The sequence below is a fragment of the Oryza sativa genome, chromosome 2, assembly GCF_034140825.1.
Source record: "Oryza sativa Japonica Group chromosome 2, ASM3414082v1".
Taxonomy (NCBI): Eukaryota; Viridiplantae; Streptophyta; class Magnoliopsida; order Poales; family Poaceae; genus Oryza; species Oryza sativa.
The window spans coordinates 27,312,827-27,333,175 of NC_089036.1; the positions used below are offsets into that span (position 1 = coordinate 27,312,827).

Genomic DNA, 20,349 nt, shown 5'->3' on the forward strand with positions numbered 1-20,349 from the left:
TTAAATGCTTTGTGACTTAGTAATTCCACTATACAACGTGCAGAAAATCACAGTAATGCAGAAGTACTAACAGTACGTATTAAACTAAGCATTCATGTCACGCGTAACAGAGATAAAATCTTATAGGTGAAGGAAGAATGGGGCATGCATGCATGCCATGTACTATTGGTTATGAAGAGAACCGAGGCAGAGTCATCTCCTCGACCGCACATGAATGTCTCGATCCGTCCCCTTTCTTGAGGCTGTTATACAAGTACAGATACGTGAATTTTGTAGGCAAGCCGTGGTTAATTCCCAGAACATCTCTTGATCATGTGCATTGCAATTATTACACGCAGTGCGATCCACTGTTCTAGTTGTTGCTAGCTACTCCTAGCTAGCATGGAGCTGGTCCATATATATCACCTAAACTGATAAACTAAGCACAGTTTACATCCTCGATGTAACCAAGTTGGCATACTTAAGCCGTACTACTTTACTGTTGTTTGTTATTTTGTTGGTTCCAGTGTTGCCATCGCTGGCTAGTTAAACCGTAACGTTGACATGTCTGAACTAGTATTTTAGTAGAACGCCACAGACAGACCCCCAGCCTTTGACATTTCTGAATTACTCCTCCTCAGGTACAATGTACTCAACTGTACACCGGCTTCACTGGCTACGTATATATGGATCGATGTTAAACAGTCAAAGGCATGGTGAACAGCTGAACAACGATTGTGTTGCAAAGTGGGCGTGCAGGTTAATGTCAGGTACAGTAGTCAGGTGTGTGTGGAAGCTGGAGCTGACAAACGCGCGCGGCTAGACGCAAGGAGACAAGCGAAGCAGTCAGAGCAGCGGTGCACGCGGTGCGCGCGTGGATCTGGGAACGGGAGGCACGGCTGGCTTCGGTGGTGTGGCCTTGGCGAGGCAAAACGCATGGCGCCCCGGCCGCGCGGGGGCGGGGGGGCGTGGGAGAAAATGCCGGGAAAAGGACGGCAATTGCACGAGGGGGTTGAGAGAGAGACGGATCGAGATCGCGCTTGCCTCGCCGTGTCGGCCGGCCGCGCGCCTCCCGCTCGTTCCCCGGTACGCGCGCGTACGTACACGACTACGTGTGCGCGTGGCTGCGTGCTGTGTCTACGTACTCCTGCCACGCGCTCCTCGCCGCGTTTCGGTACCGTGAACCCGCGTTCGCGTAGCGCGGTATACTAGTTGGTAGCTAGCGCCGCCGTGGCGCGTCGCGCGCGTTGCTCCGTCACGTTGTCTCACAATCGCGCTCGAGCGAGCACGTACGTACGCGACGAGCCGTGCGCTGCTCCAACTCCCAACTTCCCAAGGCATAGCTTTGCCTTTACGCATTCCGGTACGGGTAGGTGTAAGATCTGGTTCGTTAACAAACACGCGAGGATCTAGCAGCAAACTGATGATAAGAATGTAGGAGTAAGATACGGTAGCGGGTCATATCACAACGTACTAGTAATATACCCGGTGTAACTCTATTTGTCTTTAATAATTTTTAAAATTTTCATGTTAGCAAAAAAATATTACTATATGAACTATACATTTGAGCTTTAATTCAATTTACTTCGTACATCAAATATATTTAACATAAAGTATAATAATATGATATACCAATTGATGCAGATATATAATGCATATATATGTGCCCCATGTCATAATGCATAATAATATTATATTAAAGATATATGATAATGCGCATATCTGTGTCTTAAGTCATAATGCATAATAATATGATATATAATGCATATATCCGTGACACGCAAAATAATTTACAATGGCGTTGATATCAATATTTATTCATCTCACAAGCGTCATTTCTGTATGTGGTGTGCGTGTGTGTATATATCTGCGTCATTATAATGCATCACCAGTGGGTGATATTTTTTTTATATAATATAGTGCATTTTCATATTATAATTATTTTTCTATTACATGCCCATGCTAATGCTATGGGATGACATTTGATAACTCAAATTGAAAAAGATATAACATCATAGTGACTTGTGCTCCTTCCTGTGGGGTGCACTTCTTTTTTAGGCTTTGCCAAAATCTTTGTCGTTTTTCTCGACACCCCTCTTGATAATGCAACATAAAGTTGCCCATGCGAGAATACAGGCTCTGGAAGATAGATACCGACATTCGGGATGGTTTGTCCCTGTGATTTATTAATTGTCATTGCGAAACTTAGACGTATTGGAAATTGCTTTCTCTTAAACTTGAAAGAAAGGGAAATATCATCTGAAGGAGACAGAGAGATCCTTGGTATGAACACCCTTTTTCGTGCATGATGTCCACCAACGATTTCAGCATCAATTGCATTGTCTTGGAATGCCCTGATCATTAATCTTGTTCCATTGCATAATCCATTGTTAGGATCAAGGTTGCGGAGGAGAATAGCATGGTAGTTGACCTTAACTTTCAGCTCATGTGGAGAGAGGCCATTTAGAGTTATCGTGTTAAGAAAGTCCAAAGGGTAGTTATTTTGGGAATCATCATCAACAGAATCAAAGCTATGGTAAATCTTTTCCTCGCCAAGAAACCTGTCGATCATCTTCCTGTTCAGCTTATCCACGAAATCATTTTCTGTTGAGAGAATGGCCCGTGTGCTCATATATTCCGCGGAGGTTGTATATCTCTCATCATTGAGTGAGGGGAACACATATTCACATATTCAATCAGTGCGTTCACTGAATCTTCAATGTCTGCATAACCAATGACAATTTCATCAGGCTGACGGACATAATCATCTTCGATCGTATTTTCCGTCCCGTTAACACCGCTAATATCAGCATGATATGACTCGTATTGACCTCGGTTCATTGATTAATTGCAGTTGGGTCTATAAAATTTCGCTGAGTTTTCACATTGAACATGTGGGGACCTATACTAACATATAACCTTGTGGTCACCATTGTACAAGAAGAGACAAGACACTGCATGCATTTAAAAACACACACAAATTAGCTCATGTAAAGATGAAACATTTACACAGTATCATTCACTGTACACTAATTCTATCTTACTATAAAGTTATCCCCCACTAACTCCTTAAGCTTAACATGCAAAGATGCCACATTATCATCCACTAACAAGATGGTACATCATCATCCACTAACAATCATCACATTTAAACATCAAGCAAACATGCTATATCTTTATAGTTTTTATAATTTAAGAGCTTTTCAAATACAAACATGTTAAATTATTATCCAACATAATTCACATAATGTTCCAATGTATATCTTTATTATGTTTTATGATATCCTATAAACTTATATAGCTCATCCTCACTTAGTTAGTGCTTAAATGATTAATCTATGGTTCGAATTATATTTTTCAGTTTTTCCTCTAATTAAGTCATATCATATCAATTGTTTTTAGAATTTAGATGATTAATCTACGGTCCAAACTATCTCCCTACTTTTCTTCTTCCATAAAGTCATACCACCTTACTTTTTACGTTTGAATCACCATTCTGCATACTATTTAAATTTAAATTATCATAAAGCACATTAATTTACTTAATCTGATGTTATTTAGCTATCTTACACGTTATTTTTTTATTGTTATCATACTAAATTCTCGCAACAATGCGTGGGGTTTCACCTAGTAAATTAAATAACTGTACCCTATAGCAAAGGAACAAAGTGGTTAAACTTGGGTTCATGGAGAATTTCCTTTAATCAATTGGAAGAAAATTAACACTCTTTGTGGCCGCAATGTTCATATTTTATAGCAAAATAAATTTTCATATTAATTCCAAGTGTGATTGAACCCAAATTCCCAAAAAGGACTTCTGTAGCATAACTGTTCATAAGAGGTACGGTGTTTCCTATAACCTGACACAAAGATCAAATTAAAATACACTTAGAAAAAGGATCAACACAAACATGAATAATGTGAGCAAGGTTGATATTTTCATTTTACCTTTCTCTTTGCATATAAGATCACAAAAGCTTCAACCATGCAGAAGTGGCTTTTTTAAATCGCAAAACATTACACATGAGTTAATTGATATGACATCTACCATGTTAATTCACACACACCGCACGTGTATTGTTATATCCAAGGACTTTCGTGTTTTTCTAGAGGAAAGTACTTTTGTATTTTAATGAAAGCTAGGCTTGAATATATGCTTTTGGCATTATATGAATTTATGTTCATACTTTTCATTCAGTAAGCCATTTTCCTGCTGCATTGTGCCCCGTACTGTTCAGTTTTTAGATATATCCATTAATTGTATATGAGAGACAACTAAAGGAATCAGTATATATATATATATATATATATATATATATATATATATATATATATATATATATATATATATATATATATATATATATATATATATATATATATATATATATATATATATATATATATATATATATATATATATATATTTGTGCACGCTGCATTGCTAGTGGTCATAATAAACCATAAACCATGATAAAGACCATAATGAATACTTGCAATGGTTGGCGGTAGAAAATAGTACTGATTCATAAAGCATAACTTCAGCACTATAGGTTTCAATAGAGGCTGATTTATATCACGGAATAAATCAATTGGCAGAGTAAAAACCTTTGTTTTTTAAGGAGTAAAAATATTGGTAAACTGCTTTTACCTTCAATTCAGGTCATGAACCGAGGACATGGACTGGAAACAGCAGGATATGCGCACAGGAGGTTTCCAATCAGCGGGGTCACGCACAGTGGTCTGCTGAACATCTGAAGAATCTGCTAAGACATCTATTTTCAGTTTTTTACTCAGAGGGTAGAGAATAATAATCTACAAAATGTCTGCTATTGTGATTAACCTTGCACCAATTAAATCATATCCTACTTAGATAGCTCACAAATTCTACTCGCTTAGCCGCTGCATCTCAAAACTAACATATAGCATTGCAAGAAAATAGGAGCACGTCCAGCTATTTAGTTGTGAGCAGGAATTCTCATTGTGTAACACTATATGACAATATATCTGAAAATCGAAATTTGGTTGAGTTTGCCCAAGTGTGCGATTATCTGGACAAAAGGGGGGAACAGGGATCAAAGGAGTGGAGCAGGCAGCGAACTGGGATCAAACCTGAGTGGAGCACTGGGTGTGGATGGAGCTTGTAGTTATCAAATCAATCCGGTAGGGCATGAGGGTCTCTACCGTTGGTGGAGAGGGATCCGGTAGGGCCGAAGGTGGGATCGTCGCCGATGAACGGTGGGGGGGAAGGGAAGGGAAGGGGCGACGGCGGGGTGAGGAGTTTCATCGGCGGTGGGGGGAAAGGAAAGGGCGACGGCGGGGTGAGGAGATTCGTCGGCGGCGACATGCTGGAGATGGGGCAGTGCGAGAGAAAGAGGCGGGGAGAGGGATGTGCGTGTGGGATGAGGATGGAGAGGAGACGCAGATCTGTAAGGCGAGAAAGAGAGGGGGGGAGTGCGCAATTCAGGGAGGTGGAGGTGGGATTGATCTTGATCCTTCGATTTTACACTATACGATCTGAACCGTTGAGTGATAAATGTAATAGTGTAGGAGTGAAAGATGAGTAAAACGAGAAAGAGAGGGGGGGAGTGCGCAATTCAGGGAGGTGGAGGTGGGATTGATCTTGATCCTTCGATTTTACACTATACGATCTGAACCGTTGAGTGATAAATGTAATAGTGTAGGAGTGAAAGATGAGTAAAATGAGTTGGTGCATTATAGGGTAGATTTGAGGAGTAGTAGTAGGGTAGTACTAGTAGAGTACATGTTGCCAAAAGGAGATGTTCACATACGCTCCAAACTGGGCTAGTTATTGGGCCGAAAGCTACAAGTAACAAGGCCTTTCTGATCGTGCCGCCCGACGATGAGGCCCGACGTAAGCGCCGTAGCTCGAGAGTCAGGAGGCCCTTGTTGGGGCTGAAAATCCAATCATCCGAGTCGCGTCGCATCATCTACGAATTTCCCTCTTCTTTTTTCAGCCGTATAAAAAAAAAAGCTGGTGGAACAATACACGCCGGAGTATACCGGACCGGTGCAACAACGTTCACCACACAAAGGAAAAACAAAAGAATCTCGGTCCGTGGCGCACACGCGCGGCGATGCAAACAAAGCTCCGCATCCCGTCCGTCCGTTCGGCGTTCGCCATCAGGTCGGCGCAACCCGAAGAGATAACGCCCCCGCCGTACGCTGTTGCCGTCAGAACAGCTGATATAATATGTAGAAAAGGCGTACGAAATGACACCATTGCCCCCCGTCTTCACTGATGGCCTTCTTTAACAGACACGGAGAGGGACGGAGGGAGCCGAGCAAGCAAACGTCGGAGCCGGAGGGGAAGGATAAGAAAACGCTCCTCATGGCCATGGGGGGACCACCGGACAAAAGGGTGGTGAGCAAACCTTGGAGAGCTCATTCCAGCTTTTCATCATTATTGCCAAAAGGTTTAGGGGCACTGTCCCTGATCTATAAATGGGAAAGAAACAATCCGGAGATAATTTCTTGAGACTAAATATGTGGTTGAAAGGGGGCAATAACACCTTTATACATTTGGTTAAAGACATGTGACTGGCTATGTGAGCCTGTAGAAGGTGCTCCAATTACGTGGCTTGGTTTTCTGATAATTTGTTTTATTCAAGTGAGAATAGTATATGCATGGATCATGGAGTAGATGGTACTCAATTTATTTCAGAAGATAAGTGTCACACGACTGAATTTAATCAACGGTGTAGTGGAAACATGTAAAATTATCATTGGATAAAAATAAACATCTAAAATTTATTCGTGATGACATGGATAATTCTCATAATTCAATTTTTTTATCCGATAGTAGTTTTTAGGTCTGCACTACGTATTTCCTTTTTTTAAAAGGACAGGTGATTCTACTGAAATTTCTCACATGGGTATTTTTGTCAATTGCAGTAGCAATGTGCAATGATAACACAGATTTGTTTGGGACCAATGAGCTTTAAAAAAATTCTTTCTTTTTGCACTGTCCCTTTCTTTCTTTCGGGGCCTTTGGCGAGTATTAATTACTCGTATTTCCTTTTGGACCTTCCGGCCCAGGTCTCGAGCCTGGTCGCAGTCACAGCGTCACTGTTCAAAAGACTGTAAAAAGTGAGCAAGGTGACTGATGAGGGTAAATAAACGGTGCAGGATTCCCTGCCCCTGCAGCTCAAACGGTGCCAGGGGCTCTCTTCAAATGCAACGTCCTATCTAGGTGATTGTTAGTTTCTAACTTTTTTTTCAAAATTCTAATTTTTTTTTGTCACATCAAAACTTTTCTACACACATAAGCTTCTAACTTTTTTTTCTTTAAATTTCTAATTTTAATCAAACTTTTAATTTTGATGTTGAACTAAACACAGCCTAAGATGACTGGCCCAATACTAATAGGAAAGATTAATAAAATGCTTGCCATACATTCGAGAAAATTGTCACGAGCAACCAAAGGTTTTGTTTGGCTTGACTAATTGTATTGTAACATTTGTTTCCATTTGACTGTGTCAAACCTTTTTCCTTTATTCTTTACCAACTTGAACATGGATTGTACTCGTCCTGTGGCCAATTCTTTACGCCTCTTTTGAAACATGGGTTTGTCGACTAATTTCGTAGGATTACAGCTGTATATATACTTTTTTTTCTATTTGGCTCATTGAAATTAAAGATTACAGTTTTTTCGGAGCCTATCTTAATGTTGACTCATGATAGAATGCTTAGCTCGGTGTCGTCCACGGGGTGACTTCCCTGAGGCAAGGTTGTCAGTATTCAATTCGTATCCTAGTATCTTACGATATTACGATCCTACCAAGCCAAAACGATATCGATCCTATCTAGTATCTTAATTTTCATAGTATCTCGATCCTACTATTCATTACTACACAATCCTACGAAATCTTAGGTGATATCCCGATTCTACATGTCTACGATACTACGAAATCTTATTTTAAATAACATGGTTTGAAAATAATGTAATTAAATATGCTCAAAATTATATAAAAATCAGCTAAATATATTAAAACCAACGTGGTTTCTCTTGATAAATGTCTCTATTTGCATGATATATATCATTACTATATTTTTTATACAGAATGGCTATATATAATTAATATAAATATTAATTAAACTTTAAAAAGAAAATCACATAGTATCCGGATACTACGATACGATATTACTTTGAGAAAAACGATACTAACTAGTATCCTTATCCTGACGTGAGGTCAACACGTGGTAATGCTCAGGGGACGACCATAGCTATAAGCACTTGGGCATCCGGTCACTGCCCATCACGTGGCGAGTTCTCGCGCGAGCTAAACACGTAGGAGAGCCTACGAGTCCCCGGCAGGAGATCACGCGAGTACCACATCTTGGTATATGTGAGCGTGCAGAGTATATATAGAAATACAATTTATAGAAAATTTGGAATTAAAAAAAGAAATATTAAAAGACGAGTCTAGAGTCCATATAGAAATATATATAATTTACAAATAACTAAAATTTGATATTAAAAATAATTAATAACTAACACGTATATAAAATACAATATGAATATTACACATTTGTAGTTTCGTAAAGTTATTGCAAAATTTAAAATTATGATGTCATTTTAATATATTTAAATAATATAATGAGAAAACACATATGCCACTTTCTCTGTTTCACAATGTAAACTTTTTAGAATTGCTCATATTTATTTATGTAGACCCCCGATTTTGGAAATCGGAAATCTTCTGTGTTTATCCGTACCAATCCCTGGATCAGTAGTTGGTACACATATACATAGTTGGATCACAACATATCACGAATGAATTTAGGCTAAAAGAGTTAAATACTTACATTAGGGCTAGGTAGGCCAACAACTATCAGAGAACAACAGCGGAAGACAAAATAATATAAGGGCCCGGTTAACATGCCACAGGCAGTCGACTGGGGAACGAGACCTAGAACAAGACCGCACTCCGATCATCTTGTGGGATACGCAAGCGTACCGACAAGGGCTTCTCTTCAATACTCTCCTAAAAGATATATAAATAGCAAGGGTGAGTACCAACCGTACTCAGCAAGCCACCACAACAACAATGCATATGATAGAGGGTATTCAAGGAATGGTTTCAGGTTCTTTTGCATAAAGCTGCATTTTGCAAATATTTTCACAAGCCTAAGACCTATCATAGACTGATCAAATTTTAGTTCCAGTGTTCACATTAAACAACGACGGTTATGTCCACCATCCATTGTGATCCCAAGGATAGCTTCCCGCCATTGAGTCGTCATGGTTTTCTGAGGACGTCCACCTTCCCTCTTCTCAGGAAGTGGCTCCATCAGTATAAAAATCACCATGCAATATCCCATCCCACACAAGTTAAGAATTTAGAGTCTAGCCAAGTGTAATACATGTCCCGGTGCTCATTAACCGCGAGCACAGCTATTCGAATAGATTTAGTTTACTCACACTGCAGTGGATGTACACTTTACCCGCACTCCGCGACTGCCCAACACATGAGCCTCGTCCCAACACATGAGACGCGTCACGACAAAGCTTTTCGATAACCTCGCATTGGCAGTACCCGCTCCATGAACTTAAATCCTCATGCACTCTAGGCGTCCATGTTTCTAGCAGTGTGAGAAGTTCTGGCGCTCCCGGGAAAGAGAAGTCTCACACATATTAAATTATAGTTCAAGTTAAGTTCTCTCTCTCACACACTCATGGCAGTTCTACCAATGGTGACACCGATGTAGGGCACGCCTCTCGGCCCTACCTCAACGGCTGTCCCACCGTAGCGCACCTGCCTCACTCAGGGGTGAACCATCTATGCAGGGATACTGCCTCCTCTCGGCTATCTAATCCGCTAGGTCTATACCCATACGAGAAGTGCGGTTGTACGGGGGTCGTTTCATGCTTAACTTCATGGCTCGGTCCTTAATTGACCGGGGACGGTACTAACCTTTTCCAGATACCACCCAAATCCTCCGTCCGCCCCAGTCGAAAACGGTTGTTTAATTTTATTTCTCCTTTCACAAATCATGTCATCAACATCATGGCAATGTGGCGCTCATGTCTCTACATGCCGCATCTCAATTACCTTCCCAAAGGTAATTGCCCAAGCATATAGCATTTGATAAATATGAGTATGCATGATTCTAGAATAGCATTTCTAAGCAATTGTCATAGTTGACTAGGGACTCATACGTAAACATGGTTACAAAGATTTAAGGGTAAACAATAATCAAAGCATGGTATAATCACAAGTAGGATGTTCATCATTGCATGTAATTTTATTTGTAAACAAAACAATTTCGCAATTGGGATCAACATGTTCAAGGAATAGTGATGACTTGCCTTGCTCAGGATAATCCTTATTATTGATATAATCTTGATCAACCTTCACCTCCTGGAAGTTGCAGACGTTGCCTCACGACTAACCGATACACAAGGTCTATAATACGCGAGAAAAACCAATATTCAAACAACAATCAAATATGCGCAACAAAATGTACTATTCGTGTTTGCTAATGGATCCCAATCATGCTAAGGCTAAAGTTTCTTAATTTTTCTATTGTCATCGTGGCCTATTTAGGAGTTAACCAACATAGCATTTATGGGATACATATATATTTGGCTAATCGGTGGTTTAGTCTATCAAATGGCTATAGAAGGATTATGGCTATGTATGCATCTATCTAAATAGGACGGTTATATACTAGAGGTTCTGTTGTTAGATGGATTTAGGATCAATCAAACAATTACAGTGAATTATTTGTATTATTATTTTATTGATGGAAACTTTACTTTAATTATGAACATATTTTACTTGCCATTATAAATTATAAAAGGGCTAATAATTATCCATGCTCTATATGTTAAATTCGGGAAGTTTATAATATTATAGTTACAGATTATCTCTTAATGAACAATCCGGAGTTACAATTGAACTATGATCATATGAGGTCAAGATTTATAATTAGTACTTATCTACTATTCATGTTTGTTATATACTCCCTAGTTTAATATATGAAAAAGATAAATTAATTGTATAACTATAATGGGATGTACAATATGTGTGCAACAACGTATAAGGTTTTGGTCGCCTACTGTACATGAGCTTATTTAGAAAGTGTACTACCCAAATGCTCCAAGTGATTCCTGAATATAATGTAGTTTAATTATACATTAGCTAGTTTCTATGAGTGATATTGTATATGTGATGCGACAAGTTTAAGCACTGGTTCTATTGGGTTACTAATAAGTGGTAATCAATTTAGGCATATATATGCTATTCTATATGGTATTGCATCGATTAATTTACTTAGTGATTCCTCCACATCTAGCTCTGTTATTATTCTCCTAAACAGGTTAAAGATTCATCTATGTGTGTTTATATTTTAGTTACATAATCATAAGGCTATACTTGATTTAAATAACCTATAAGCCATGGATTTAATTATATGGCCATCGAATATTAAATAAGTACTAGTATTTTCCTATACATCCATTCATTTGAGACATCACATAAAATTAGTTTGTGTGGTTGTTACAGTGGCAAGACATGTTAGAGACAAATATTATTACATCCACTCTACTGTACAATACTAATTTTATTTATTAGCATATTTTTAAGTTGACTATTATGCATCATCTTGATATTAATTATTTAATATTTATAAATATATTTTATCAAATAGTGAGTTATATATCATTGGAAAGCTTATGAATTTAGATGAATTTAGGTTCAAGTTTCACTCAAATCGGAGCTGAAATGAGTAAGTTATGCTAGTGTAAAGATTCAAATTTGAATTAATTCTAATAATTGAGAAATGGTACTGTTCCTAATTCATTTATTTATAATACAACCTTATCCACAAGCTATAGTGACTGACAGGTGGGGTCAAGGTCTTGATTTTCTTTTCTACAGAATTATTTTTCTAAGGGAAATTGGATGGAATTAATGACAGGTGGGGCCCACTCTAACCTCTCTCCTCCATTCTCTTTTCTCTCTCTCCTCTCTGTTTTCTCCTCTCTCTCTCACGGCCTCGGCTAGAACCGGCGGGCGGCACGACGCGACGGCAAGCGGTGGGGGAGGGGGAGGCTCACCAGTTCGGCGGCGGGGTCGACGGAGACGCGGCGGCGAGGTCGACGGCGGAGCACGGTGCGGCGACGAGGCACATCGCGGCGGCGGGGCGCGTCGGCTCAGCGGCGGCGGCGGCGGCTTCCAACGAGGCGGCAACGCCGGGGATGGGAAAGAGAGGGAAAAGGGAGGAGAGGTGGTGGGGGTAGTGTGGGGAGCAATGGGCAGCCGGGGAGGGGCTTATATAGGCGCGGGGAGGGGTGGCCGGCTTTAAATGACGACGGGACGGCGCGGCGGCGTGGGGCTCGGGGCGACGGCGGGACGGCGCGGCGCAACGGCGACAGTGCGCGGCGCGGGCGGGGCTCGAGGCGCTGATGGCGACGGCGGTGACGCGAAGGCGTGGTAGCATCACGGGGCTCGGGGCGCGGCAGCGGCTCAGGGCGACGGCGATGGGACGGCCGCGCGGCGGGGCGCAGGTGCGAGGCAGCGAGAGGACGGGCGTGCGGCGGCTCGGGGTGCGAGGCCGACGGCGACGGCTCGCGGCGCATGGCGATGGCGACGCGATGGCGGCGACGGGAGTGGCGCGGGGCTCGGCGCGGCGCAGCCGACGGTGACAGGCGATCATGACGATGCGACGGCGATGACGACGGCGCGCGGCGCGGTGATGATGGCGACGTGACGGCGACGGCGCGCGGCGGCGATAGCGGCGCGCGGGGCGCGAGGCGGCGCGACGGCGCGCGGCGGCAGCGGCAGAGCGAGGCGACGGCGACGGCGACGGCGGCGCGGGGCGCGAGGCGGCACGCAGCAGTGGGCGGCAGCGGCGCGGCGCGGCGCGTGCAGGGGCACGGGGCGCGAGGGGGAGCGCGGCAGTGGAGGGGGGAAGAAGGGCTAGGGAACCACATCAAACACCTAGGCCATAATGAACAGTGATTTTTTCCTAATTATCCACTTTTGAGGCCTATTTCCTATTAAAACTTGTCCCATAATTTCTAGATTTCACACAATTAGAGTTTTGCCCAATATATGTTTTATTTTAGATGAAAGTTGACCAAAATTTAATATTACCCATATTTTATATATTTTCCTATTGTATTATTTAAATGAGGTTTAAATCTAAAATTAACCTAGATAATTTTGGAGGCTTTGAGGGTTCTAAAATTAATTTAAAATATCCTAATGTGGCCATTATTATTACAATAGCACATTGAATGAACTTATTTGTATAACAATGCATTTTACGTGGGTCTACTCATTCTATAAATATAAATTGAGACTTAGTACAACATTAATCTAATTGTTTAATTAAACACTCACATATTCTTATTTATGTATAAAGCCTAATTTATTTATATGACCATTATTTTATATGAGTGATTTTCATGCTATGAGGAGCTTGATAAGGTGTTTCAAATATTAATTATATATTCTAGTGAGATACTCTATTATAGATGGGGCCATTGATGTGATCATCATTTCATGTGTACTTATATTTCATGTGAGATTGGATTCAAGTGAATTATATTCAACTATGTTGTTTCCTTTTGTTAAATATGAAATCAGGCTATCAACATGGTTTGATTATTTAATATTTGATTTGTGATTTATACCACAGGGTTTAATAATTGACTTGTACTTTATTTGGCCTGGCTTTCATGTGCATAAATATTTATGGGATTGATAATAAATATCGTATCGTTGTAAATCGTAACTATTGCTCGGGTGTAAATCTTTAGATTGATTTTTTTCCATTGCGTCGATTTATGGTTTGGCAAGCAATAACAACCATAACTTCCAGCATGATGCAAAAAGTTTAAAAAGTTCGAAATTTTAGTGATTTTTAATGTCAGGAATTTTCAGGATGTTACAATTTAGAAGTTAATGAGATTCATTAAGATATGAGCAATTCTAAAAAGTCTTGCAATCTTAAACGGAGGGAGTATTGTATGAGAGAAAATACAATGATGTTAGCCGTGCAATCTGCTCGGGCCACCATGCTAGTTTCTAATAAATATATCAAAAAAGTAAGTACTGACATATATTTATAAAGCTGTAATGGCACGACTTGAATTTAGCGAATTGTAATTATATATTTTAAACACATGAGAAATTATAATTGCATGACCCAATTAACCCTTTAATTTTTACAACTTAATCCTATAATAAATAATTTAGTTTGTTTTGTTGTCTTCTTCGGTCTTTACTTTTAGCCCACTAAAAAAGTAAAATTATAAAAGTCTTCCCCCTTTGAAACGTGGAATTTCTTATAAGGCAAAAACGAAAACAATACATGTTTGGAGTGCCCTAACACCTCAAATTCTATGGATTATAAAAACATAGGAAAAGATAACCATTTGAATAGTACGCGGAAAGACACATGAATTAGACAAGAAGATAGACACAAAATATATTTTTTAAGAGGTTGAGCTATGTTTTTTCTCATGTTAGAATTTTTTTAAAATTCGCACGTTTTGAGCCCCAAAGGAATTTCATATGATTTTTTTATAACCATTCCTATGATTCAAATGACCGCATAAGAAATTTTGTACAAGACTAAATTCCTCTAAAATTTGTTAAAAAATCTTTTATTCCAAAAGAACCCTGAAAGTATTTCATCGTTGATTCGGTCGCGTGTCTATACTAGTAGCTTGTAAGCTGAGGCAGTAAAAATTACCTTCGCCGCAGATCATCAAGAAAGTACTAACAACAACGCCGTTTACCAGAAGAATTGACTGAAGTCCTCCAATCTAACCACCGTACCAACCATGAACCACTGTACAACCAGAACATAATGTACTTGCCGAGTGTAAACCACCAAAACAGCCGTCAAAGTCCGAAAGGTTTTTTTTTTGCAGTCAATGTATCTGCATTGACCGACTAGTCTCACTATAAGTCTACAGTAATTTTACTAGCAGTACTACAATAAACTCGCGTTTTTATTTTCTGCAGACTGCAGCAGAGAGGAGAAATACGAGCAGATAAAACATAACTAGGGGCGTAAAAAAGACGACGCTACGCTACAGTACAGAGCCGAGATTGAAAACGATAGAGGGAGAGAGAGGGGGAGGGACCCCCCCCTTCTTTTTAAACCTTTTTTATGTTGCACGCATCCAGGGAGAGGATTGGCAGTGGAGAGAGAGAGAGAGAGAGAGAGAGAGAGAGAGAGAGAGGTGTCCATAGCAAGCAGAGCAGGAGCAGAGCCAACTGCACAAGGCAAGGCAGGGGGCCTCTCCTCGCTGTTCTACTGCTGCTATACTCTGGCATCGCGTCGCGCGCGCAAGCAAAAGGGTAGTTCCTCAATCAAACGCTCCAAGAGAAATCACCCCGCCACGCCACGCCGCGCCGGGCTGGGCTGCTGCTCCCAGATCTCGCCGAGCGGGGCGCTCGATTATGTGGGATTAGGTAGATGAGGGCGGCGCTGTTCGGTGCCGAGAGGAGCGGGGTAGTGGACCACGGCGGCGGCGATAAGGAGGAGCTGTTTTGGCCGGCGGGGAAGGGGGGGCTGGTGGTGGTGGAGCCGAGGTCGGTGCTGGACTGCACGCGCAGCCCGAGCCCGCCGTATTCCACGTCGACGCTGTCGTCGTCCCTGGGCGGCGGCTCGGCGGACTCGACCGGTGTGGCGGCGGTTTCGGAGAGCAGCACCGCCGCCGCCGGAGCCACCAAATGGGGAGCCCCAGGCGAGCATGGTGGCGGCGGGAAGGAGGAGTGGGGCGGCGGGTGCGAGTTGCCCCCGATACCTGGAGCACTGGATGTGGGGCTCGTCGGGGGCGAGGGCTGGGACGCCACGGCCACGCTCGGCAACGCAGCCGGGCCGGACCAGTCGTTCTTGAACTGGATCATTGGGGCCGCCGGCGACCTGGAGCAGCCTGGTCCGCCGCTTCCAGTGCTCCAGCAGCCGCTTATTGACAATGCGGGGTTCGGGATCCCGGCCGTGGACACCATGGGCTTCTCTCTGGATCACCCCCTCAGCGGCGTCGCCTCCGACCTCTCGTCCTCCGGTGCGCACACTGCCACCGGCGGTGGCGGCAAGGCCTCATTAGGGTTCGGTCTCTTCTCGCCGGAGGCCACCTCCCTCGAGCAGCCGCCGCCTTCGATGCTGTTTCACGAAGGTATCGACACGAAGCCCCCTCTTCTGGGTGCGCAGCCGCAATTTCTCCTGAACCACTACCAACCCCAGCCACCCAACCCCGCCGCAGCCTTGTTCATGCCTCTCCCGCCCTTCCCCGAGCACAATCACCAGTCGCCGCATCTCCAGCCACCGCTCAAACGCCACCACGCCATTCCAGATGACCTCTACCTCGCCCGTAACCAGCAGCAGTCATCCGCGGTGGCGCCAGGTCTCGCCTATTCACCACCGCTACATGGCCCGGCTCCGTTCCAGCTCCATCCTTCGCCGCCACCGATTCGCGGGGCAATGAAGTCGACGGCGGCGGAGGCGGCGCAGCAGCAGCTGCTGGACGAGTTGGCAGCGGCGGCAAAGGCAACCGAGGCTGGCAATTCCGTTGGCGCGCGAGAGATATTGGCGCGGCTCAATCAACAGCTTCCCCAACTTGGGAAGCCCTTCCTCCGCTCCGCCTCCTACCTCAAGGAGGCCCTCCTCCTCGCACTCGCCGACAGCCACCATGGCTCCTCCGGCGTCACCTCGCCGCTCGACGTTGCCCTCAAGCTTGCAGCATACAAGTCTTTCTCTGACCTGTCACCTGTGCTCCAGTTCACTAACTTTACCGCAACACAGGCGCTTCTTGATGAGATTGGTGGCATGGCAACTTCCTGCATCCATGTCATTGACTTTGATCTCGGTGTTGGTGGTCAGTGGGCTTCCTTCTTGCAGGAGCTTGCCCACCGCCGGGGAGCTGGAGGTATGGCCTTGCCGTTGTTGAAGCTCACGGCTTTCATGTCGACTGCTTCTCACCATCCACTGGAGCTGCACCTTACCCAGGATAACCTCTCTCAGTTTGCCGCAGAGCTCAGAATTCCTTTCGAATTCAATGCCGTCAGTCTTGATGCATTCAATCCTGCGGAACTCATTTCTTCCTCTGGTGATGAAGTTGTTGCTGTTAGCCTCCCTGTTGGCTGCTCTGCTCGTGCACCACCGCTGCCAGCGATTCTTCGGTTGGTGAAACAGCTTTGTCCTAAGGTTGTCGTGGCTATTGATCATGGAGGTGATCGTGCAGACCTTCCATTCTCGCAGCATTTCCTGAATTGTTTCCAGTCCTGTGTGTTCCTCCTTGACTCGCTTGATGCTGCTGGTATTGATGCTGATTCTGCCTGCAAGATCGAGAGGTTCCTAATTCAACCAAGAGTTGAGGATGCAGTGATTGGGCGGCACAAGGCGCAGAAAGCTATAGCATGGAGGAGCGTTTTTGCAGCAACTGGGTTTAAGCCCGTTCAGCTCAGCAACCTCGCCGAGGCACAGGCAGACTGCCTCCTGAAGCGGGTGCAGGTCCGAGGATTCCATGTGGAGAAACGCGGAGCTGCTCTTACGCTCTACTGGCAGCGTGGGGAGCTTGTATCCATATCATCTTGGCGGTGCTGATCAGCCATAAGCTTCACTCCACCAAGGTTCCACCACCGTTTGCAAGCATCGACCACTCCAGTAATGTCCATTTATTCTTGCAATTAAATGTTGCAAATGAAATTGTTGTCTTGAGCTGTTGAACTCTTCATATTGCTTTTCGTTGCAGCTTATTAGCTAGCCTAGTGGATTTAGGAATATTGGTGTCAGTCTCTATAGCTAATGATGTTGCTTTAGGTTGTTGCCATGCTCTGCTCAATTAGCCATGATCATCTCATTGGAAACACTGCTTATGAGTAGAGACTAGAGGGTAATTTAACCTATCAAATGGTTGTGTGGTACAGAATTAATATTATACTGCTGTTGCTCTGTAATTCTTTGGGTACGTTAGTTCTGCATTTCCATTGTTATGCATTGAACTGAAATGGATGCACAATGCATACCATTCTAATAGTTAGTGGGGATGGCTATCATAGGACTAAGACATATTGATATAACTACATATGACTTAGTACAGCAATAAAAGGTTTTGCCAAACAGCTCAAATATATTTGGAGTAATAGGTCATAATCAAGTTTCAGAAAGCGAAACAAAGATAATAAATTTCCACGTCATTCTCTCCTTTTTAGTTTGTGTAAGCTGTGCTTAGTAATTTTTGCAGATTAGAATATGATATGCAGAGCAACTACCGGTGTCGTAGTTGATTTTGCATAGCAATTGTGTATCTATCGATCTGCACAAGCTCCTGATTGAAATTCTCTCAAGTAAGTTTGTCTAAACTGGATCAAACCTTAGTTTATAACCCCCTTGACTGACCATCAACGGTACAAGAATGCCAAACGATGTTTCTTTCCACAACAAACAACAAAATAAATTTATTTTGTATCTCTACTCTAGAAATGGATAGCCAATGTGTAAAAATATATTGCCCGTAACATGAGAACTTCACGCTTCACAGTCCATTCAGTTATATTTCCACAATAGACGTAATTCCAGGATAACATGACGAGGGCGAAACTAAAAATGCTTATTGTAACTTCCATGTTATGTCCTGTGACGAGGACACGAGGTATGCATATATTCCCATTGGCGAGATGGTACATAAATCAATCCTTGTAAACTTGTCACCTTGGTTTTAGACCGTATTCCATTTCGGGAGAGGCCTAGTTTTCTTGGTGATATGTTGTAAACTTGTCGGTGTTGGTAATTTGCCGGATTTGCTCCATGTGTATCCCACATCTACTTTGACTCCATTTCACTGCATTACTGGACACTGTAATTGTCATCGTCTGAGTTGTTTCACTCTACAGTGGAGACATTTCTAGGCTATTTTTTTATGCATATCTACTGCTTCAATAATGCACATACATACACCTGCACATACATACACCTCTACCCGTGCTATCATGTGATTGTGTCCTATACCTCGGATTAGAAAATGTGAAGGGCTATTCTATTAACGACTGGAGAGTTGATTAAATTTACTACAGAACTGGGAAAGACCCGGACAAGAACACTGGCTACTATCAGGGCTTATTTCATCTTTGCTCATCTCCCACATGGACGTGTCCCCTCCTGCATGATCGCCTGCCCCTGCATTTCCTTCCATCCATTTACAAAAACTAATCACCTGGAGTCTCAATTATAAAACTAGTTTTTTATGATTTGAAATTTCTGAAACTCCGAATTAATTAATAGAGTTGTACTCGATCTAGATTCTCAAATATTATGTTATACGATTTAACAAATTCTGAATTAATGAACATAAAGTTATACCCCCTTTGAAGTCTTGGGTATAGTGTTTTTATGATTTAACAATACCGGAATTCAGGATTAATATACATTAATAAATATTGTGTTGTAAGGGCAGTTTCAACCCTCCACTTAGGATAGGATGGTGTTTATAGCATTAACTACATTGTCATGTAGGACTTTTAACTTATGTGGCACTATATTAATTAAGAGAGAAATGAAGAGATGAAGAAACTGGGTCTTATGCAAGACACAGCTTTAACACGAGAACCTATGCACTAGACACTATCAAGTTTTGCATTAGGAGAGAATAATGTCTTCATAATAGATGAAGAATAAATATGATTGGTAGAGAAGAGAAATGATATATTTATTAATGGTCCACTTTAAGAAACCATGGGTTGTGGAGTGTAGTTTCTATTGTGGTGTCTTGTTGACATGGCACCATAGACACTACTTATGGATACTGTGGGTTGGGACTGCCCTAAGGCCTCGATTAGTATTTTTTATAATCTAATAATTTTGAAATTCCAATAGTTGAAATTAACAAACACCGAGTTATGCTTAGTTTAGAATCTCGATAATAATATCTCTATGATCGCATAATTCTGAAATCAAAATTAATAAATATTAGTACTAGTTAAAATTGATTGTTTAAAATGTATAGCACGTGCAGGTGCACTACTTGCATAATTGATGGCTAGTTAAAGGGAACGTATTTTATGCGCTTAAGTTTTTCGTGTACATATCATGTATACTAGCTAACAAATTTCAAAAAAAAAATCTAAAATAAAATTATACAGGTACTTTTATTAGTATTACTTATGTGTCAAGTTTTACCTTTAAATTTATTATATTTAGCCTAAAGAAAAGGATAAAATTCCTGACAATTTCAAGAGTATAAATCGGTTCGAATTTTATCTTTTTTTCAATCATATATAAAATAAATTTGAAAATGAGACTTTACACATAAATGTACTACTAAAAGTACATGTACAATTTTTTCTCGTAATTTTTCTAGAAGTTTGTTATGTGTGCACAATGCGG

The 20,349-nt window shown here is 42.0% G+C and overlaps 1 protein-coding gene across 1 annotated transcript; it reads left to right on the forward strand.

Annotated features, from left to right (window-relative positions):
* The first annotated feature begins 15,153 nt into the window (after positions 1 to 15,153).
* On the forward strand, positions 15,154 to 17,924 carry LOC4330230 (scarecrow-like protein 6). Its single transcript, XM_015771929.3, has one exon. The coding sequence runs from the start codon at positions 15,442 to 15,444 to the stop codon at positions 17,569 to 17,571; it is 2,130 nt and encodes a 709-aa protein (XP_015627415.1). The 5' UTR covers positions 15,154 to 15,441; the 3' UTR covers positions 17,572 to 17,924.
* Positions 17,925 to 20,349: the final 2,425 nt, after the last annotated feature.